Below are 24008 nucleotides of genomic sequence, written 5' to 3'. Positions count from 1 at the left end.
AAAAAAGACAATATTACTTCTCTTAAAAGTATTTCTCTTCAGAAGACATATAAGAAATTTCAGGCTTAGCTGGGATCATTTATTCCTTGTATAACCTTGGAATCAAGTTCTATTCTCACTTATATGGATGCCATGGATGCCAGGGCTGTCAGAGCCAGTTGCACAGCTGCGAACAAAATTCTCTGTCTTATTTTAACTAGGTGGTCTATATAACCATCCACTCATAGCCACAGGTTCTGATGATCAGACCTGCAGAACTCACTGTCTGAATCCTATATAAAAGTCCTAGCCAATGTGTTTACATGAGATTCAGTGAGGCCTTGGAGTAAGAAAATGCTCTACTTCAAACGTATTCTTACAGACTCCAAAGCCCTTATTTCCTCCCACAACTGTCAACTTCTAGCACCTTTAGTATGAAGTATTGCCAATTGGTTTTGGAAATGGCAAAAGGATTAATTCTTCTCTAAGCAGAGGGCACAGGAAACACGCTGTCATCATGCAAGTAAGGTGCTTCTGGGCTAGGTCATGGGTCATCACTAAAAAGGCCTGCTAATGCTAAACCATCCCGAAGACCTTAAGTGCAAACATGATCATATGTACTTTTGGTAAATGTATCTCCAGCGTAAATAAATGTTTTTGTCTGCTTTTATTTCTTTATATTCCTGCAATGACCTATGATCATCACATCAGCATCATAGAATCATAGAATGGTAGGAGTTGGAAGGGATCTCTAGGGATCATCTAATCCAACTCCCTGCTCAAGCAGGTCCACCTAGATCAGGTCACACAGGAACACTTGTAATGTTACAAGATGAAAAAAAAAAAAAAATCTAGACCCTCTCTGTCTCTTGGGGATTTAAATATTCAGATTTTCTGGATGATGTTATGTGGCACTTCGCAGACAGATTCAGCACCAGAAATGCCGGACAAAATTCTGGTCTCATTCACACTGGCACAAGTCCAAAATAATTGCCATGGCATCACTTGAGTTATTCTCATGCTGAGCTATGAGAGCTGAGACCGCAATGAAGTACCTGGAGTTCGTATATCTTCACATCTAAGGGTATACATTTCCCAGCACCAATAGTACACTTGGCATTAACAAATGTTTTGTTTCTTCAGCAGAATAAAACACACTGTAAATAAAAAACTGCCAGGTACTCTTGTCTACTATGAAAGAATCACTGCCCTAAAACTGCAGTCATTCAGAAAGACATTTATATAGCTCTCCAGGGAAAGTCAAAGCCTTCTTCAGCCTTCCTGAGCCCCTTTGTTTTTACCTTATTCAAGCTGCGTGCAGCGCTATCCTTCCCGCCTGGAGTCAGGTTTCGGAGCTGTACATCCAGCAAGTTCACTAGCTGCACCATGGCGGACACAGAGTACGCAATGTCACCGGCATACAAGTGGTTTTTCGTGTGCTCTGCAAGCTCCCGCGCGATGTTGGCAGCCATCTCCCCTGACTTCATCTGCAATCAAGAAAGCAGAGGAAAAGGTTGTCTGCCTGTTAAGGTGATGACACTCTGGTCCCTTCCAGCACCACAGTGTTAAGCAAGCCAACTCCTTGCAAGAAAAAGAAGAAAAGAAAGTAAGAGAGGAAGGGAAGCTCCCAACAATGAAACTGTGGCAAAGGTCTGCTTGGTTTGGTAACATACAGCATCTGAGTATGGCCTAAATGGAAGTGTTTTTTTCCAGCTACAGTCACCATGTTGACTTCTGGTATTTTCACAGGGAGATGCTGGAATGGAGGGGCAGTTGTTTCTTTCCACTGCAGCTGATGCAATCAAAGATGGCAGTGCTTCTATGGGATGATGATGCTAAGGAGGGTTTCTGTTAGCTTGTCTCATTGCCTTATGTATGTCAGTTGAAAAAAAGCAAAACCATGTAAATTGTCTCTCCTGTCAAGAAAAAGTAGTTTCTAATTCCAGAAAACTATTTCAAAACAAAGAGATTATTTTTGTTACAACTCCTACACAAAAAAGTTCCTTGTAAAACAAACAAGAATAGATGACATAACCCAGATAAACAAGAGAGAAAAGTTTACAATTCCTATCATGTCTATTTAATAATCAGGTGCTAATTTACCACTTAGCATTTGCATGCAGGAAATGTGTTCCTTACCACAGTAGCCAGCTATATCTGGAATAAGCCTAGTGATTCTCAGCACATAAAAGCACACTAACTCAAGGAGTAAAAGGCTTAAGGCTTCAAGCAGAGGCTTGCTGGAAGGGAAAGCCAAGCAGGCTGTTTATTTGAATCTTCTGTTAAAAGACTTCTGTTATCTAGCTGACACATAAAACTCAGAAATCACCTTCATTGAAATTCACTGTGTAATTATTTGGGAAACTGTCTTTCCTCTTGAGGCTTCTCCTCCTTTCTTACTCTGTTTTCTTGCACTCTATCTGGTACCCCTTTTGTCTTTTATGCCATGGGGACTGAGGACAGGGCAGCTGTTCTCATTTCAATGAGCAGTCCCTTACAAATATACTACTGAGTTTTCTGGTCTTTTTCCATTAGATACTACTCTGTGACCCACAATGCAAATCTATAGGGAATTTGCAAGGGATAAGGAGAAATTACATAGGATTACATTTCAAATGAAGCTCCCATTTCTCTGCTATGCTCAGTGACCAAGTCTGCTTCATTCTTCATATGAAATTTCCAGTTATCTGATCTTTAACATCAGATATTTCTCTTGCTTCCTCAATTTCTGGTGCTTATTATAAAAGCGAGATTCTAGGGAAAGATGCAGGCTGAGCTTCTACCTCTCTGTAAATCAATTAGTTGAGTTATAAATGAATAACTTAGTTCCATCAATTTGACAGCAACAGCCCATCTGATTTAATGAAACCTAACTGAAGATATTTATATGCTTTTCTTCAGACAATTAAAGCATATGATGATATAGATAAGATAAATAAAGCAGATAATGTGTTGTTCTTCCCATTAGAGAAATTATAACATAGATTTTAAAAATGAATTATTTCTTCCTTGTTGCATGCAAGGCTAATGCCATAGAAACCAGATCCTATCCTTAAAACTGCCCGCTCTCCTAAGCAGCTGAAGAAAGCCATGCATCAGCACAGAGGCTGAATTTTGACCTCTTCTGTTGCCACCCAGAACTCTAAAGAATGACTACATCAAATTCCTATACACAAAGAAAACAATTTCAACACTTTCCTGCGGTTCACTGCTGGGACTTAGTATCTATTGTGACACATGGTGTTTCTGTAAGCCTTGCAGAAAACTGTAGGAAGGCCAGAATTTTTTTATGGATAGATTAAAAACAACCAATATTATTTCATGTGTACATTTTCTCTCGAGTCACGCACCTATGCAGACTGGTAAACCAAATTGCTCAACTGCTTACAAAGCCCAAGCCAAGTTGTTTGTTTGTTTGTTTGTTTGTTTCTGCAATAAGCCTCTTGTGGCATCCAACTGCAGGCTGCTGTTGTTCCTACCTGATTGTAAAAGCAAGGAGGGCTGATCATCAATAAACCCTTTCCTTTTACCTTGGACTGATTCTAAAAACTGCAAATCTGAGGAATTCTAGTGTAACCAAATAAACACTCCAAAATAGGCAAAAATGGATGAAATGCCTGAGAAAAGGCTCATTAAAACTCAAAATCTGTGAACTCCTGGGACACAAATATTTACACAAACTCATTTTATACACCTAGGTTTCCTGAAAACACAGATATGTGCCATTCCCTTGGGACAGTGTGTCTAGTTGACAGGTGATACAGCTACTCATTTCCAAACCTATTCATTGTCACACACAAAATGTATCTATAAGTGACTACAACAGTACTGAAACACTCTTTCCATCCTGCCTGTCTGCATAATAAGAGGACTATCCAAAATGATGGCCCTATGACACGCTAAGATTAATTTCCTCAATTCTTTTGAGCATTTTCTACTGAAACCAAAGTGTCTCCTATGCAGTCTTGTTAAACTCAACTTCTGTCATCAGTCACAAATGCTGGCTGAGTATTTCAGGCGTAAGATATATGTCTGGTCTCTTATAACAGCACAACTGAATTCCTCTTTTTTTGCTAATTCTATGCAATACTCAGCAAAGCTCACCACTGACTTCCCTTCTGTAAAGCATCGCTCCACCTCATCCTCTACATTATTGCTGTATGGCTCTTCATGAGGTATTTCTTCCAAAATATGTAATACTCTTTAACCCAAACACTGACATAGTCACATAGGAACACGGAAACAATCCTTGCAAGTTCTTCAAGTGTCCGGCTGACATTGAGAGCAAGCAAGATGTAGGGAAAAAATGTGCAAGTAACTGAGCTATCTACTAGGAGGCTCAAAACAAAAAAAAAAAGTTATCTCTCTAATTTGAGAATAATTATTTTTCTATTTTCTATCTTGATTAAAAAAAAATGAAATGTAAAAAGAAAAAGTATTCTGGGATAAAAGAAAAAATTCTGTTCAAAACCAAATTGGGTTTCTGGTTGTTTCGGATGATTTTTTTTTCTTTTTTTGCCTTTTACAAATTGATTAAATCTAGTCTTGGAACACTAATTTGAAGGAGAGGAAAAAAAAAATCTTTCTGCTAAAAATGCCAACACATAAAACATAGCTTTCTAATTCTATCAAAAAAATTTGTTCCTCTCTTCCATTTGATCATTCTGTTAGGATTCAGGCCAGATTTACTAATGAGCACTGGCATAAATGAAATCACATTATGCAACACTTTGTTAATATTTTCCAAGTTTGTACCAGGATCTCACATCTTCTTATGACTCAAAAAACTATGAAATAATAGTTGTTGGAGCATATATGTTGTTTCATATATGCCAAGGAACAGAAGCAAATAGCTTTGTCTGGAAAGACTAACAATGACCATCCTGCAATATCACTTGCTGTTTCAGCTCTACCTTTCTCAGACTGAACAGCTACAGAAGAGGACAGGTGAATAAAAATATTAGAAATTGCAGAAAATAAGCATTTAGGGAAGAGAATTCAGAAGAAATAAAAAAAGTGTTGGGAAGGGAATGAATATGCTGAAACAACAGTATCCATGAAGGCAAAAATATTTTCCTGCAGTCTGAGGTTGAGCTACATAAAAAAGAAAAAGATTATATGAAAGATTAAAGGAGGATTTTTATAACAGTGACATACAGACGGACTGGTCAGCTGGAAAGGCCATGGAATTGATACTATTTTCTGGAGAGACAAACATCTGACAGGTTTTCTCAGACACCATCAGCTTCCAGCAGTCAGGTATCAGGATTGCAACAGGGCCTGTGGGCTAACTTCTGACACTGCAAAACCTTCATGCCGTTTTCTTTCCCTGACAGAGGTTTCATTATGCATCTGTACCATCCTCTTTTATTTATTTTTTTTATTATCACATTCCATTCAACTTTACATTTTGCTTTTACCAGATGACACCTAACGTTATAAGTAATTAGTTAAAAACACAGGTTATCCAACAGAGTTGTATTGCTGCTTTCCCTACAGTACAGCAGAGTTGGAGAACATGGGTGAAGTGGGTTTGAAACTGGTATTGAAACAACTTAAACCACATGTAATGTCCCTTTAATAATCTGCCAACCATAGCACTTGCTCCATCCAACACATGACAGTGTTCTGAAAACAGACTGTCAAAAGCAACTTAGGTGGAGGATTTCATTGTGGTGTCATCAGGACATTAGGACAACTTCACCCTCAGATGAGAATATGACCATGCGGTGCTGTTCTCCACAAAACCAAAGCACCCACAAACTGAAGCACATCTACAAGATGTAATGGAGGTACCTTGAGCTCTAAGATTTATCTGCTTTTTGTGACTGTGTCATCTAGGCTATTCAAGAGTACAATATGAACACATATGCCATGTGCTTTAGATTTACAGTCTGTTTTCATGCATTCATGGACACAACACTTTCTATTCTGCCTCCTCTCAGAGGCTTGAAGTTGAGCGTATCAGTGCCTCTCACAGGAAGCACCCACAACTGAAAGCTGAGGCAAGGAAAATATATCTTCAAGCATGTCACACACAGTACTGATGAAAGCAAGAGGTGAAACAGGCTGAGACTGAATGTGTGACCTCATGATCAGGGAGATGCAATGTATCCAAAGATGACCTTTTTGCTTCTTTTTACTGCTTGACTCTAGAAATAACCCAGGTGGCAGTGCATAATTCAATTGCAATGGCAAGTTTATTCTCCTGATACTTTACAAAGGCATGGTAGGCACCAACAATAAAGTTAATGTCAGGGGGCCAATGAATTGCTGAAACAGACATTTGTTCTGATCTTCTATCAAGCACAATAATTCTAATGGAAGCTAACAGAGGGCTGTAAAACCTAATACCATGATGCAAGCAGGCAAACACTCAACGTATGGTCTGCACACAGCAGGAGAAAGAAAAGATGTAATAATACTTCACTACACTGACATGGAAGGAAAGCACAGCATTTCCCTACCATCCTCTCTGGCTTGGCTGATATCCCTTCAGGGGACCCATCACCCTTCTTCCTAAGCAGCTTGGATTCAGTAGCTGACAGAAGAGAGTATTTTTGGGATACAAAGCGGATTAAGAATGAAGACATGCTGAGTAGGTATGAGCCCTAGCTGCCAATCTTTCTATGCATTCTGTAAGCTGTGTTGAAGCTGCAGATGCTGCGGGATAGGTGACCTGAGAGCTGAGAATGCAGGAGAGCTGAGCTGCTGGGTGTGACTACTCCTTGTCCTCGTGGCATGGCTATCTTATGGCTTCCTCTAGCTGCCTCAAAACCAGCTTGGCTTAGAAAAGGAAGGCTCTTTTTTCAGCTTTAGAGAGGTGCTGGAGCAAATCTGCAAGCTTGGGCCAGGGAAATGTCCTGTCCCCAGCAGGGAGACTCCAGTGTCTGACTTATGGATACATCAGTCCCTGTCTCTAAGCACAGTGATGATTTCTAAGCTCCCTGCTTGGTCAGGGAAACTGAGTGGCTATCAGTTATTTCATAAGTAATTTATATCTGTGTTTACTGTAAGGGTCCTACTGAACGCAAACCTCAAAACAAGCCATCAGGCAAGCCTGACAGGGCTTTCCCCTCAAAAGTCACTCTTGGAAAGTCTTTATGTCCTTCCTTGGAGGTCTTCAAGACCCTCCTAGACATGTTCTTATGCAACCTGATCTAGGTGAACCTGCTTCTGCAGGGGGGTTGGACTAGATGATCTCTAAAAGGTCCCTTCCAACCCCTATTATTCTATGAGTCTATGATTCTATGTTTTGTAGTAGCTCTCCACAGAAACTAGGCCATGTATCTCAAGATCACAGTGGATTCCCACTCAGGCATCGAAAGTTTAGATTCAGTCATTTGGCAGGTCCCCCTAGTTTTTCCACCAACTGGTGAAAGGTTCTCAAAGCTGAAAATAATTCAATTTAGTAATAATAATAATAACAACAACTATTATTATTATTATTATTATTATTATTATTATTATTATTCAGCCCCAATTGTAATCTATTGGGCAGTTCTGAAAATCCATTTCTTCAATTTTAGCTTGCTTTGAAAGAGTGTAACATTAAATGAGGCTCATTTGTTACGCAAATGATAGCTGGGGTTTCAAATAAAATAAGCCTAACCTTGATGGCTATTATTTCCCTCTGCTAATGGCTAATGGCCTAGCTATCTTCACTGAGCAGCAAGAGGTCTCTCAGCTGCCAGGGTGAATTATGGCTGGAGTAATTAATATTAACCCCTCCAGGATAAGTACGTGGGTCATAAAACAAGAGCTGCACAGCTGCTAATGCCAGGAAAGACAGTCTTTATTAATCAGATAGCTGAGAGTACGGCAGGAGAGGTGCCCACCCGCCCATGTGGGACAGAATGACCATAGGCTTTGTAATGGCTGCACCATGTCACAGCAGCACCACAATTAATTGATATTGTCCCTTGTCCTCAGGAGGGATGGGTATAAACACAGATGAAGTGAGACCAAGGATGTGCGTGCTAGCGATCCACAGGTTGTTGAGCCTCAGCTGAGATGGGGGACATGGAGAAGAAAGCCGAAGAGTCTTTCCTGTAGTGTTACTCCATCTCATTCATCAGCAAGCATTGGCCCTCCGGGAGTGCAGTGTTGCTACCACACAGCAGCACAGCCAGCCTGCAACAGTGGGACTCACTCACTCTGGCTAAAGGACTGGCCACAAATTGCTATAATAAGGATTCAGCCCACAGACTCTATGGCGTAAACACACATCTGGTCTCTGTTTGTAATGAAATCAGTTGAAAGCACCACTGTGCATTAATAATAAAAACGTTCAACATATTGCTACCAAATAAGCTCTGCTTGCCTCGAACTTCTATTTTCACGTGTTAATGCACTTTTAACACTGACAAATGATGAAGTGCTACAAAACATTCATCAAGGCACTTAAGAGTCAACAGATATGCATTACTGTGCCACTGTTTTCTGTTCCAACAGTTCTTTTGCAATTTGGGCAGAAAGTCAGAAGAGCAACGCAAATAGTTCATATGAAGCCTGCCTTTCTTTGTTAGAGTTCTCAACTACAGAGTCTATCCTGTGCTTGCGTGGCATGAGAAAATCCTTAGGGATGTGTGAAAGGGAAAGTTTCCTTTCGCAGTAAGTCAGTATTTTCCATATGTTCACTCACCTCCTGTTCCTTCCTCTTCCTCCTTTTCTTGCCACAAACAAGAACTGTCATTCACACTAGTTTATACACTCTCCTATCTCTCTCCTTTGCCTTTCCCTCACCCTCTTCGCCTCATTTTCCATTAGACTTTTACAGTCTGCTTTCTCCTTGCAATTCCTTGCTACTACACGTGGCTCATGCTTCATTTGGTCACTTTGGGTTCCTTGTTGTGAAAATAACCAGCAAGCTCAGGGAAGTCAGTGTGTAGACTATGTGTGGTCAACATAAAGGAAAAGTTTTACCTTTTGAGTGATGTGGTTGATCCAGGGAGAAGAGCAGTTGCTGAGATCAGGTCCTTGGGGCTCCCAGATCCCATCTGGTGCAAGACACCGGAAAGTTGCAACACCTGGAAGAATAAAGCTGTTGTGTTCAGTGTTATTTGTTGCATTTTGCCCCCAGGACTCCATATTCCAGGCTTCATTTCACAATGATGGATACCTCATGCAAAGCCTGGGACCTTATCAGGGCTTAGGACCTCAGAAGGACACTTGTAAGTCATCTCAGTGTCCTAGTCTCCCATCATCTTAGTGCTTAGGTGCCCTAAGAAATAAAAGACCTACGAGGTATTGCAGGAATGTTATCTCTGCTTTGCTAGGCAGAAAAGTTGTCAGAGACTAAGAAATTGAAGTTGGATCGCAAATGGGGAGCCAGAACTCTCAGTGCTCTGCCCCAATGCTCCCCGGAATCAGACCCTGTGCCTTGACTTCCTTGTTCCTTCACAAAGATTTTGCTGCTCTGAATCATTGTTGAATCATTTGGGTGGAAATACACAAAAGTTTAAATGCTGCAAAGATATAATACAGGACTTTCCTGTCTACCCTCAACAGACCAGAGGGACTTTCGAGAATAGTTTTGTTTGGTACAGGCCAAAGCAGATTCCTGCTGCAACAGACAACAAAGTGCCTCAGGCAGGTCTTTCCAGACAAAGAGAAATGCATCCAAAATGGTACAGCCAAACACCTTTAAAAAGTAAGAAAGCCAATACACATAGATTAAAGACTCTGCATGCTGTAAAGTGCTCAGCCCTGCAGAGAAGAACTTTTCAGCAGAGGAGGAATTACAGGCTAGGTCTGATGGTAGTTTGGATTAAAACCAGTGAGAATTTGCTCATGTCTTCAAAGGGAACTGGAAGAAGCCCACTGCTAACACACCACAGCTTTTAACAAGTTGCATGAATCACTGAAATTAGAGATGAGAAAGGCTCATTGCTTTCCCCTATCAACAAGTTGGGTTATTTTTTTTTCCTTAGCTATTTTCATCTAGTCCTTAGCTCTCATGCTTAGAAAATGGCACCCTGTAGCCAGCCTTTGTTTTCCATCTTTTTTTTTTTTTTTCCTTGTCAGAGTTTCAGTTCAGAACATCCTTTTCCCTCTCTGGGAACAACATGATACGTATTGCATTAACTTTACCAAGTGGGGCTGGGGAAATACAGAAAAAATATTCTTTACCTATTTTCACCATTGATGTCTTTCCATGCCTCTCATACTTTAACATATGTTTTACCAGTCTGACCTCAACAAATTCAAGAGAGAATCATTATTCATATACACAGGTCTGAATAGCTCTCCAAGGCAATGGAGGAGAGAAATAATAGACAGTCTCCTCTGTAAGCCAGATCCATCCAGCCCTTACTTTCAGGCAATTTCCTCCACCTTCTTGACAAGCAGGTTCTCGGGACTGGACACCGAGACTAGCTTGAAAAATAAATACTTTTAGAAAACTGCAATTGTTAAGATACAGTAAACTGGACCATATGCCAAAATCCATTCTTCGTTCAACTGTGGTTTAATTTTTACAGAAAATTTCCAAAAGCAACCTTTTGGAAGAAAACAAGTAGGGGGTAAAAGTAGAAGAGAAGAAGCAAAAGCCAATATGCAATAAAGTGGTGTGAAAGATTTGGCCTTGTTTTTCCCCTCCTGCTTTCCCTGCTGATCACACTGGATGCTGGCTGCAGTTTGAAAACTCACTCATGCTGGTTCAGGAGCACAATCTGGGAATACCTGGGCTGGCCACAGCCTTTGAAATGCAAACAGTACAGCACAGAACTTTAAAATATAAGTTTTTTGATTTCTCCTGCCCCCTACCCCACAGCCTCCAAACAACCAAAGCATTGGTCTTCAAGACATCAGTCAATGAGCCCAGGGTCTATAAATACAGGCAAAATCAGGGATAACAGGCACAGCATATGTAACTTCTGGAGGCAGAGTACATCAAGCTTAACCCCACAAGGTTGTTAGCTTATACTCTCCTTCAGTTAGACATAAGGAGGACAAAGATCTTGTACAATGTGCCTAGCATGTGGAGGCTTTGGCCCATATCTGACCAAGGCAATGTAAATGTGACAAAAGACATCAGCATGCTCCACTGATGAATGCACGCATGCCATAGGGGTCTGTGTTGCTCACTTGCAACACCCCATGGGCAAACGGAGATGGCTCACCATGTTCTCTTGCCCCTTGACTCACCTATCGAGCCCATGGGACACGGCTGCTTTGCCACCTGGCCCTGCCGAGTGCGGGACCATACAATGTCGCGAGCTTCCATGGGGTCACAGCTCTCCGCACCGGCCGGCGGCAACTGGGAGGAGGCAGGGGGGAGGTGTGTCGTCATTTCATCAGGGACACCAGCCATGGGTGATGGTGTGCTGGTGCTCCTGTTCCTCCTGCCTGAGGTTGAGGTGGTGGTGGGGCGGCCAGTGCTGATGGTGGCCACACGTGGTGTAGTGCTGGCTGTGGTGCTCCCTGGGCCCAGAGCCCCTGATGTCGACACTCCTGAAACAAAGACAGAGCTGATTAAACAGAGGAAAGGAAACAGGGACTCCGGCCTAGGTCCTGAGGATGCCTCCTCTCTTGACTGTGGTGGCCTGTGGGGTGTAGCTGGAGCTAACATGAGGCTTGCTGCACAGACACTTTTCTGAGACAAGCTGGAGCACACAGCAACAGAAGCACACAGCAATAGAAGCACACAGTGGGGTAATGACTGCTGGAGCACAACCGATTTTCCAAAAGCAGTAGCATCTGATGGTAAAAAAGCACTTTATGCCCTTACCATTTTTCTTCCTGGCATTTTAATGTAAAAATCTTCTTTTCTATCTTTTAGGGAATATATAGCCCAGAAGTGCTTTTAATTTTTTTGTGTGGTTGAAGACCCAGCTGGATTGGACAGAAAAACATTTTACATGGTGTAATTAAAAAACTCCACTGCAAATCCATCCCCAAAAGAGTAGTGCACAGAGTGATGATTCCAAGGTTGTTCTCCAGAGGAAGCTGCTCATTTTCTCTCAGGTTCGTGCCTTGCTACTTCATCCCAACAGCAGCCCTCAGGCCCCGGAGCTGCAGGTCACATGGCAGATGCAAAGATTCTGCTTTAGAAATGCATTAACCCATCCCACATAGATCACAGAATCATAGAATAGTAGGGGTTGGAAGGGACCTTAGGAGATCATCTAGTCCAAATCCCCTGCAGAAGCAGGTTCACCTAGATCAGGTCGCATAGGAATGTGTCCGGACAGGTCTTGAAGACCTCCAAGGAAGGAGAGTCCACAACCTCCCTGGGCAGCCCTTTCCACTGCTCCATCACCCTCATAGTGAAATAGTTTTTTCTAATGTTTAAATGGAACTTTCTGTGTTCCAGCTTCATCCCATTACCCCGTCCTGTTGCTAGATACAATAGAGTATCCTGCAATAGTTGTGCTTAGTACTGCATGTTGTGAATATTGATAAATGCTCACCTTATAATATATTTTGCCTCCTATATAGATGAAGGTGCTTGAATAAATTTGAGCTTCACGTAGATTTCCTTAATGGCTTGGCCTGAAATGTCAGGTGAGGAACTGAGGCAGGCTGCCTCCAATTGCTCTTTCATCACCTCTGCTGTGCCATTTCACTTATAGCTAGTGAAGAAGCTTGCTTGTCCGATCTCCTTTGCCTCTTCCAAAGAAAGATAAGCACCCTCCTGCTTCTCTCAACATAACACTTTTACTCCAGTTAAATGCCAGATACTCAAAATTTCCTCCTCAGTCCCTGCCCAGGGAAGCACTGTGACTGTCTGGGGAAGGCAAGTAAGAAGGTCATATGAAAAGGTTTGTCTGATCTTTGTCTCATCCCATTCTCTCTTTAATTCCCATGCCACAACACCTCCCTACTATCCCACCTCTTCCAGAACCCAAAAATCAGAGACACGGTTGTTCCATGTCCAGCAACATAAATTGGAGCTTTTACATTAGACAGACATGTGTGAACTCCAGTCCAGACATAAATTAAAATTAAATGTGAGAATTACCCTATTATCCCAAGGCATAGGCTCTTAACTCTCCAGCTGTGTGAGTAGGCTCAGCCTGCAAGCTCCTGAGAATGGAGATTGTTCTCTCTTCCAGGTTCAGTGAAGCACACCACACTCACTGTTTGGGAAATACTAGCTATTAATGTATAACGATATTTCTACCACTGGAGTTCATTTAAGTCGACTTACTTCAAGCACGGAGGCAAGTGCATTTAGTGCAAAATAGGAGTATTTCCATTCTGAAAGGCTTGTTGGTTTGTGTGTTTATTTTTTTTAAGTCATTCAAGCCCATGGTGCTATGAGCAATTCTGCCCATATGAGTAGTCAATAACATGACAGCTGAAGCACACGCTTGTTCTGGGTTTAGGCAATTACTACATGACTGAGACATCCACTCCTTAAACTTTAAAACTCAGAAGCATCAAAACTATATTTTTCTGAGCCCTAAGTCTGAATGAACTCCAAAAAATACAATGCAAAATCATGCAGACATTGACAGATTTCTTCTAGTTCCTGCTCAAAGTTGTGCTAGATTACCAAGCAATGATCTTCATCTGATCTTACAGAGAGGATCAACATTTGTGGAGAACTTCAACAAGTATTATCTGTTTTAACTACAGCAGCTATTGCCACAAGTACATATTCTGTTTCTTCATAACAACGATCAGCCTGGTAGATAAGAACCTGTAGAAATTTTCCCACTTGCTCATGCATTAAAAAGCTATTTTTCAATTTGTAAAATGACCCAGACCACCACTACAGGACCAGAGATACTGAGTAGATATAGTGGAGGCAGTTTCAGTCAAAACTAGTAAACCTTCTTAAAATCATTCTGGAAGTAATTTGTGGGCATATAGAAACATATACTGGCACTCAAGAGCTCCCCTTGATCCATATGCAGGGGTGCTGCATTTTTTGAGCCTAGTTTTCATTAACAATCATTGAATATCCTGCCATGTATTGTTTCTGGAATAGGTCTGGCCAGTTTACAGTAGCACTTAGGCACAGTTGATTTAATGCCATTTTCCTTTAGACGTAAAAAAAATGAATTGCTTCATCTTTCATAAACCCCTTGGCACTAATGTCAAAATCTCTTTGGGGACTGCCTCTTCCATTTTTTTTCTTGGTCAACTTGGGCCTTCTTGTGCTTTTAAAAATAAGTATCATGATGATTCAAAGGCAACTGTTGGGGGGTCAACAAGACTCAGTGCTGAGTCCTGCACTTGTGTCATAAAACCCCCATGCAATGGTACAGGCTTGGGGCAGAGTGGCTGGATGAAAAAGGAACCTGGGAATGTTGGTCTATAGCCACCTGAATATGAGATGTCAGCGTGCCAAGGTGGCCAAGAAGGCCAATGGCATCCTGGCCTGTATCAAAAATACTGTGACCAGCAGGACCAAGGAGGTGAGTACAAGTCTCCTTGTACTCATCACTGGTGAGGCTACACACCTCTAGTGCTGCGTTCAGTTCTGGGCCCTTCACAACAAGAAGGACATTGGGGTGCTGGAGTGTATCCAGAGACGGGCAACAAAGCTGATGAAGGGTCTGGAGAACAGGCCTTATGAGGAGTACCAGTATAGGCTGGGGGTCGAACTGCTGAAGAGCAGCTCTGCAGAGACAGACCTGGGACTCCTGATTGATAATAAACTAAACATGAGCCAGCAATGTGCCCTCGTGGCCAAGAATGCCAATGGCATCCTGGGATGCATCAAGAAGAGTGTGTCCAGCAGGTAGACGGAGGTTCTTCTCCCGCTCTACTCTGCCCTGGTGAGGCCTCATCTGGAGTACTGTGTCCAGTTCTGGGCTCCTCAGCTCAAGAGGGATAGGGAAGTGCTGGAGAGAGTCCAGCGCAGGGCCACCAAGATGATCAGGGGACTGGAACATCTTTCATACAAAGAAAGGCTGTGGGAACTGGGGCTGTTTAGTCTGGAGGAGATTGAGGGGAGATCTTATTAACATTTATAAATATATAAAGGGTGTGTGCCAGGAGGTTGGGACATCCCTTTTTTCTATAGTAGCTAGCAACAGGACAAGGGGTAATGGGATGAAGCTGGAACACAAAAAGTTCCGCTTAAATATAAGAAAAAGCTATTTCACCGTGAGGGTGACAGAGCAGTGGAAGAGGCTGCCCAGAGGGGTTGTGGAGTCTCCTTCCTCGGGGGTCTTCAAGATCCACCTGGACATATTCCTATGCGACCTGATCTAGGTGAACCTGCTTCTACAGGAGGGTTGGACTAGATGATCTCTAAAGGTCCCTTCCAACCCCTACCATTCTATGATTCTATGAGTAGCTGAGGGAGCTGGAGATGTTTAGCCTAGAGAAGAGGAAGCTGAAGGGAGACATGATCACTCTCTACAACTACCTAAAAAGACATAGTGAGGTGAGTGTTTGTTGTCTTCTCCTCAGTAATGAGTGATTGGACAGGAGGAAATGGCTTCAAGTTGCATCAGGGAAGTTTTAGATTGGAGATTAGGTAAAGAAATCTTTAGCAGAAGGGTTTCCAAGCATTGGAACAGGCTTCCCAGTGAAGTGGTTGAGTCACTGTGCCTGGAGGTATTTGAAAGATGTGTAGAGGTGGCACTTACAGAAATGGTTTAATGGTGAACGTGGCAGTGTTAGGTTAATGGTTGAACTCAATGATAAAAAAGGTCTTTTCCAACCTATTCTACTTCATTCCATTCCATTCCATTCCATTCCATTCCATTCCATTCCATTCCCATAGAACAAATTATAAGAAAACATAAAAAAGCCAACTCAAAGTGGCTCAACAGAGTGAGATGAATGGGATACCACTGAACTCAGTTCAAAAGTCTCATTTTTCAGTGAGCTAATTTGGTAAAGAGCTCCAGTGAATATGAGCACCGTCATAATACCACTCAGTTTCACTGGCTCCAGGCAGCACCACTTGCCAATTTTGGTCACAGAACTGTGTGGTTTAAAACAAAGTTAATTGTTACGAAGGGAAAGAACAAGAGATCAGGATAATTTACATATAAATGATTCTCAAATCCAAGCAAAACCACGAGGAGACTGCAACCTGTACAAAATTACCTAAATCCTACAGCACAGAATAGAGATCAATCCTCCAGATTAATTCAGGCTGCCAATAAACTGTGAATTTTTAACTTGGAGAAAAACAGCACTGCAGCATCACTTTAACAGAAGGATTCTTCAGATAATACTTCATAGTAAGAACTTTGTTCATAGACAAGCATCAACCTTTAAAATTCATCAACTCTCTTACAGCTAGAAATGTATGGTCTTGATTATTTTACTTCTTGTTTTTACCATGCATTGCCATATCAAGAGTTTAAAGACAGCTTTCGCGTAAGACTCGGTTTTTACTCCTAGGCTTCAAATCCATTCTACAAAGCACAGAGGTAGTATAGATATTTTCAATGTGCTTCCAAGAAAGCAAACTGGAACTGTGGAAACACGTCTTCCCCAGAAAGAACCCAAAGTGATACTTAACTTTTTTTCTTCCCAGCTCTATCTAGAGAGCTGGCACTAACAGCAGAAGCCTGAAGTTTTGCCATCATTCAGACTAGAGCTGTAGCTATAAAACCTGAACATTTACAGCATCCACAGGGGAGTAATTGCAGCTCCCAGAGGAGCCTCTCTCTACTCCCAGAACATTGACTAGCAAGACAAAGAAATTGTTATTTTTTTTCCTTTCTTTTATTTCCCAATCTTTACACAGAACTCAGGCCATAGGAGAAGGAATTTTGCTTGGTGGAAGAAAAATCATGGGATGGACTTGCTCATAGGTAAAAATCTTAAATAAATAAGGGTTTTTTTGTTGTTGCTGGGGTTTATTTTTTTCCCCCACATGCTTCTTTTCCCTTTTTCTCACCTAACAGGACAAGTGCACAAACTTGCCTAAGACCAGTGATTTGTATCTGCCAACCGGGAAAATCCAGCACACATGTCATCTTACTTTCTGTTCTGCTCACCTCTTCCTGATGCTCCCAGACATGGCAGACTGCTATTCCAGATGACTCTGACTAATGTTTTCCTATTACAAAAGCAGCTTTGATTGCAAGCAAGGCTATTTGCATTCACTACCAACCTACCTTTTCTCTCATCCTTTGGATTTGGCATCTAAGCCTATGACCTAGTGTACTTAATAACTGAAAACATTTTTTAAGAAATGTCATGCATTTCCAGCCCCATGAATGAAGATAACTGGGTGCCGCTGGAGCAGAAATTGCAGACAAGGTTTCCTGGGTGAGATTCACTGATTTTTGCTAGGTAACCGATGACAGAAGGCATCTGTCAAGCTCTCCTCTGGGGGCTGCAATCCTAAGGTTTAGCCTGATGGCTATGTGCTATGAGCCAGCGATCACTCAAGTAATTGGAAGAAGAGGTCACACTCAAGTTTCATGCACAAGGTCCAGACAAACACTAATGACTTCACTCTCTGGCAAGCTTTGCATTCACAAGACAAACTCAAGCAGATGTGCCAGGGTGCCAGTGGCAAAGAGCCTGTGCCTGCTCCCTGTGCTGCAGCTGGTGCAATACTCCAGCAACTGATATATAACTAACTAGTCCAGAGGCTTCCACATCTTTTGAAGGATACACCAATTCAACTGTTTTATTGAGCATGTCTGGGCTACATTCACAATAATTTACACACATTGCTACTGTGCTAAGACAAACAGAGCATTGCTGGTTTCTGAAACACTGTGAGAAACGCAAAACTTGAAGGTCCCTCCTTCCCTCTGTGCTAGTTTTGACCTTTTCATGTTTGGCAATCACATCCTTTGCTTACAGCATCCCCTTTTATAATTTGTTCTGCTGCTAAAAGATGGTGCAAGTTCTATTTATATAGCAAATAGGAAGGTTTATGCATGTCTTGAAAGCAGCAGCACAAAAAAACCCAAATCTAATACAGTTGAAGGTTTATATCACAGTTGTTTTTCTTTTCCCTGTCACATAAATGCATCTCACGGGAATGAGTTTTCTACACGCATTTTCAAACACATTTCAGAATGTTTTGTGAAACTCCCTAGAAAAAAAAAAAATCCTATTTTCTTTTGTCTTTTTTGTTTTGTGGCTTTTCACCAAATTCCCTGTAAGGCGAAAGAAATGGATGACTGAAGACAAGGAGCACCTAAGTTGAGCCTTGTCCACCTTATAACATCCCCTAAGAGTTGCATAAGCACGCATCCATGCCCTGCAAAACCATCATTTTGTTGGTTGTCTGCTGAAAAGTCAAAAGCCACATGCTGGTGCCACCAAGGAGCTGTGGGCTGGAGAATCAACAAGATGACATTAGCCCCTAAATTATGTACAGCTCTTTCCATGCATTTGAGAGAAACTACAATTTGTTTTCACTGCAGGTGAAGGCCAAGCAGGCCTCACATCAAATATCTGAACAGCCCTCCCCTGTGCTTACACATTCTGATCTTTAGGGAAGCTGAGACAGAATTGTGTGTGAACATAAAAGTTCACACACTGCTTTTAGAGTGGTTGGGGTTGTGGTTTTTGTTGTTGGAACTTTATTGAACAAGATTGACAAGACTTGCAAAAACCATTGATGGGAATAAAAAAATAGATTTGCAATCGTCCCACAGTGTGTAACACAGCATGTTGTGTTCAACAACACAACTGCATGTAGTCTTGTGCCCATAAAAAGTCCTATCATAGAATCACAGAATGAGGAATTGGAAGGGACCTCCAGAGATCATGTAGTCCAACCCTCCTGCTCAAGCAGCTTGGCCTAGATTAGGTCACTCAAGAACACAGTCAAATGGGTTCTGAAAACCTCCAGAGAAGGAGACTCCACACTCTCCCTGAGCAGCTTGTGCCAGGGCTCCATCACACTTACAGGAATTGAGTTTTTCCTTAAGTGGAACTTTTTGTGTTCCACCTTTTGTCCGTTACCCCTTGTTCTGTCACTGGGCACTACAAAAAAAAGTGTTCCCTCATCCTCTTGACATGAACTTTTTAAATATTTTTAAGTGTTAATGAGATCCCCCCTCAGTCTTCTCCAGGCTGAACAGTTCCAGTTCCCGCAGCCTTTCCTCTTAAGGAAGATGCTCCAGTACCCTGATCATCTTGGTGGCCCTACGCTGGACTTTAGAAGTTCTGAGTCTCTCTTGAGATGGGGAGTGACGAACCAGACACAGGACTCCAGATGAGGCCTCACCAGGGCAGAGTAGAGGGGGAGGAGAACCTTCCTCGACCTGCTGGCCACACTCCTCTTGATGCATCCCAGGATGCCATTGGCCTTCTTGGTCACGAAGGCAAATTAATACATAGGTACATAGCTCTTCTTTTTCCTCGCTCTCACCTAACATCTGAAATAGTAGAGTAGGAGGATGCTACATCTGATGAAAGATTAATTCCTTGTGGACTGCTGCTAAATGGAAAAACACCTTTGTGTAGTTTTTTTTGCCTCTTCCAGTAGGGGATCAGTATTTGTGCCTGAGGCTACTCTGCCCACTTGTGAGTATTGTGTTGGGCCTAAGCAGATGCTGCTGTGGATATGTGCCAGATGTTGAGGTCCCTGTACTAAGGGGAAACCTACAGCTGTGGTCCAAGATATGGTACAAACTTAGCTGTTTCAATGCACTTCAAGCTGGAATCACTTAGCAAGCTGGGCTTTATACCTCTGAATCTCAGATAATTTTTAGAATTCCCTTCAAGAGCTATTTTTAGGCAATCTAGCTTCAAATTACTCTAGTTCTCAAAAATAATGTGATTGCAGATTACAAATTTCTGGATTTGAACATATAAATAAGATTACTTTTTTTTCCCCCCCAATTAACACGCCATTTCACACAGGGGGAAGAAAGCATACAATCTCTTTTTAAGGGCATACGAGCTGCATATTATTACTGAATATATGGAGTGAACTTCTAACCTCCTAAACAATCTGTCTTCTGGCGTGACTCACATCCATCAGTCACTGGTGCGGATCTTACAAACTGTCTTCCAACCTGAATCCTTCAAACTCTGTTAAAGAGAAGCCCAGTAGGAATTCCCCAGTATCCCATTGTTAGAGAAATCACTTTTCATTTCAGTAACAGATGCTGTCAGTTTTTTATTCAGACCATGTTAAGAGTGCAGACACGTGAGCTCTATGCTTACAGCTTCAAGAGATTTACTGGAGGCTAAGACTGCCAATTTTTTTTTTTTTCTTTACCTTTTGATTAAACCACGTGTTTTATCCATGCAAGTTGAAACACACCTTTTAGTTTCTATGCAGAACAAGCACATGCATGGTTGCTAAGAGAGAAAAACAATGGATGTAGCTTCATCTAATGTGTTTCCTGCCTTTTGCCTGCCCTTATGCATCTTTAATTGAACAACTTGCATGTGTTCTGCAGAGGCAGTGCCAGATGGAGTCAGTCCTTCAGCATTTCTCCACCTCTGTGTTTGCACTGAAAGGAAGTAAGTGCAGGAGTCATAAACTATTGACACAGTAGCATTTTCTGATCTATCCCATCATTGTAACGAGTCTTAAGAGACCAAGGCTTAATGTCCTTAAGTATAAGGCTTATATCCTTATTCAATATTTCTTCAATTGTAAGTTACAAACAAAAATTTAATAAGAGAAAACTATTATCTTCAAATAGTCTCTGTTCATTTGTGTGTGTAAGATCTCCAATCTAGATGTTAAGTCAGTAAGATGACCAATTGCATTTGGATAAATGCTCCAGACTTTTAAATCAATCATAATCTGCCTGTGAAACATCTGAATGGCTGTATTCCAATTTGTTAAATGGCTCAAATGCTGTAAATAAAAAATAGATTTGACAGATTTCAAGAGGACAGACTAGACTTTCCAATTCTCAGTGATTTGGTGCTTCTCAGCTTCCTGTGATCTCAGTATTAACATTTAAAACCTGATTGTGTTATGCTGTTATCTTCACGAAGAGGATCTAGTACAACTGAACTCAAGGAGACAACCCACTGGACCTACAAGAAATCATCTCTCTGGCCCCGTGGCCCAAGTGTGTGCAAGCAGTGTGAGGGGGAGAGCAGGTGGAAAGCCACCTGGCCCCACTTTCTCCTGTCTGGTTTGGCAGCTTAAAATCACAAAGGCTGCTTTTTACATTTACTGTGCACCTCCCCTTACACCACATACACCATCTCTCAATCCCAGTCACTCTGAGGCTCCATATTTGAGGTCACTCCTGGTTTCGTGTACCACTGCTGGTCTTACAAATGAGCCAAGGTGTCCGTCCAGTGCTTTTAGTGCAAACAGATTCTGTGGGTGGGCTGGTCAGATGAAATCAAAGAGAGGAAATTGAATAAAACACAAACTATCAAAGATGGAGTTAGAGTTGCTTATACCCTTCTTTTTCTAATCCATTTTAGGATTTACTCCATTAGCATGCAGGTTGTACTGTACTCCCAGACCTGAACTGGAGTCCTGAAAGCAGGGCTTGCTATCTGTATAGTAGATGTACCCATATTGTACTTTTAGTATCCTGTAGAGCAACAGGAATGATAAACCTGTAAGCAAATGCTCACTTTCTGTCTTTCATCAAACCCATCTATTTTACCCTCTTTCTACAACCTACTGATTATTTCAAACCTGATTCAAAAGAACAAATCCTTCTCAGAAGCCATAAAACTGATTTATCTCTACAGGGCACTTGCTCCACACAGTCTTTGACTGCATTGGTTTCCTGGTTTTTATTTATTCCATTTATTCTTGCTTCTGCAAGAATATGGAGAGAGTTGACCACTGAAACCAGCAGGAATGAGGAAGTGCTGAGAAACGCTGTCTTTTTTTATCCTTTGAGCATGCTCTGGTGCACCTCAGTGTGCATATGTTCTTAAGACCCCTCCTCTAAATCAGAGGGAAGCTATGGTCTTGGCCTCTTAGCCACATTTCATTTTGGAGCTGAAATTAGCTCAACTCTCTCCTCAAACCTGCCATCAGTAAGTATCCTGCCCCTGGAGTAGCAGATGGAATAGAGGGAAGGAACAAGCTTGTGCTAAACAGAAAAGAAAAATCTTTCATGTAAGCCAATCTGAAGAAGCTGACAAAACTCCAGTGTAAGAATATCAATATTTAGCTACTTTCAGAAATGAAGCATTTTCCCTGACAAACTATAAAATGTTGTTTAGAGCCCCTCCAAAGCTCTTTATTACTTACATACAAATGTCAATATTTTGTAAAGCTCAGTTCTAATAGCTGTATTCACGTTGGCTCAGGGGTCTGCCTAAACAACGTCTAACTGCAGGATTGGTGTCTAAATTTGTTTTATAGATAACTGATGTTCTGTGGAAGGCTTTAACAATGAGAGAGTCATTAGTACTATGAGAAACACATTTTCTTCAGCAAAGTGGATTTATAATAAATAATCAAGTTATTATATATAGGACATTTTAAGATGAAACATCTCCCTCTACTCTGCCCTTGTGAGACCGCATCTGGAATATTGTGCCCAGTTCTGGGCCTCTTGGTTCAAGAAGGACAGAGAGCTGCTGGAGAGAGTTTAGCACAGGGCCACCAAGATCATTGAATGGAGCATCTCTCTTATCATGAGAGGCTGAGGGAGCTGGGGCTCTTCAGCTTGGAGGAGACTGAGGGGTGACCTCATTAATGTTTACAAATATGTAAAGGATGGGTGACAGGATGGAGTCAGGCTCTTCTCAATGATGTCCAATGATAGGACAAGAGGCAACAAGTACAAGCTGAAACATAAGAGGTTCCAAAGCAATACAAGGAAGAATTTCTTCACTGTGAGGGTGATGGAGCACTGGAACAGGCTGCCCAGATGGGTTGTTGAGTTTCCTTCTCTGGAGACATAGTTTCAAACTCTTACTCAAAGGGTTGATAACAACATGACAATACATAAGCCCAAAGTGGAAAAGCCTTCAACACTGATGTCTAGCTTTACATCTGTCATCTTTCAGATTATAATCCTTAATGGCTAGTGCAGACTAGCACATCACAATGTAAGCATGTTTGTTTCTTGCAAAGCAGAGGAATATACCCATGGACTTTGTAGGACTTGGAAACGGGCCCACAGAAACAAAAAACATAAGAAAAATCCTCCAAGAAAGTGAATAGTAGTGCTGAAAAGCAATGTATTTTAGTCAGAAGCTGTATGGCTGCCTCCTCAAGTTTGGCATGTGGTTTTACATGCAGCTGTGTGCTAAAGTTTACATATCCATGGCAATTATTGGTCCAAACCAGAGGCACCAAATACACAAAGGAACATCCAGGTGCTGCTGTGCCAGAATTAGGATTTTCCATAATGCAGTCTTGGCCTTGAAGCCTAAACTGCACCTGATCCACTTGAGCTATCAACAAAGGCACTGTGTACCTACAAGCATCAGTAGAATCTGAGGAAGTGATAAAGAAAAGTAGTTAGAATGACATAGCAATTTAAAAAAAAATAAATTGTATCCTTTGGAGATTTTTAAGCTGTTTAATATCTTTGCCTTTGTATAATACATATACCCCAAAAATTAAATACGTGACATCACTACAAAGCATATAAAAGAATGATGTCTCTCATAAAGAAAAAAAAAAAGTATCTTTATATGACTGCAAGATTCAAAACATAACAGAACTAGGAAAATAAAAAGTAGGCAAGCAACTTGTATCTGATTCTGAAATACAGCAAAGACCCTTTATATACTTAAGCATGGGATAAAACTACTGCTATAGCACAGGGCTAAAGAGGTGCTATATGCTTCTAGTACATTGCCTAAATCTCATTTTGCAGCTCTCACTGGTAAAATAAAATAAATGCACCAGTCTACAGTAATTACTATTTTTTGTCCCTCTTAAGCGTCAAATATGTTGAAATGTTTTTGTTTAGTAAATATTTTAAAGCAGACTGTATAGTACATGCATTGAGATCTGTAATGTTATTAGCCTCAAGCCTTTCACATTCCACGCATGCATCAAGAAATTTCATCAAATTGCAGGGAAGAATAATATTAGTTTTTCTAGTCATTGCAGTGCTTTCCAGGTACTGAAAAACTCAACCCCCCTAATATTTTACATTATCCACCAAGAACTCTTATTTTATAATAGTGCTAATGCAAAATCTAGCTCACTTATGTCATCAAAAGCAGCTCTTCTTCCA

The 24008-nt window shown here is 41.4% G+C and overlaps 1 protein-coding gene across 2 annotated transcripts in view; it reads right to left on the bottom strand.

The window, feature by feature from the left end:
* ADGRL3 (adhesion G protein-coupled receptor L3) overlaps window positions 1-24008 on the bottom strand; it is a 337944-nt gene that overhangs the window by 95558 nt on the left and 218378 nt on the right. For both annotated transcript variants that reach the window (XM_061992427.1, XM_061992428.1), the window contains 3 exons: window positions 11128-11433; window positions 8905-9008; window positions 1281-1466 (listed from right to left, as the gene is read on the bottom strand). In XM_061992427.1, the coding sequence (XP_061848411.1) occupies window positions 1281-1466; window positions 8905-9008; window positions 11128-11433 (596 nt within the window). The remainder of the gene's footprint in view (window positions 1-1280; window positions 1467-8904; window positions 9009-11127; window positions 11434-24008) is intronic.

The sequence above is a fragment of the Colius striatus genome, chromosome 3 (genome assembly GCF_028858725.1).
Source record: "Colius striatus isolate bColStr4 chromosome 3, bColStr4.1.hap1, whole genome shotgun sequence".
Lineage (NCBI taxonomy): Eukaryota > Metazoa > Chordata > Aves > Coliiformes > Coliidae > Colius > Colius striatus.
Note: the sequence above shows the minus strand (reverse complement) of the source record. Positions and strands in the feature narration are given on the sequence as shown.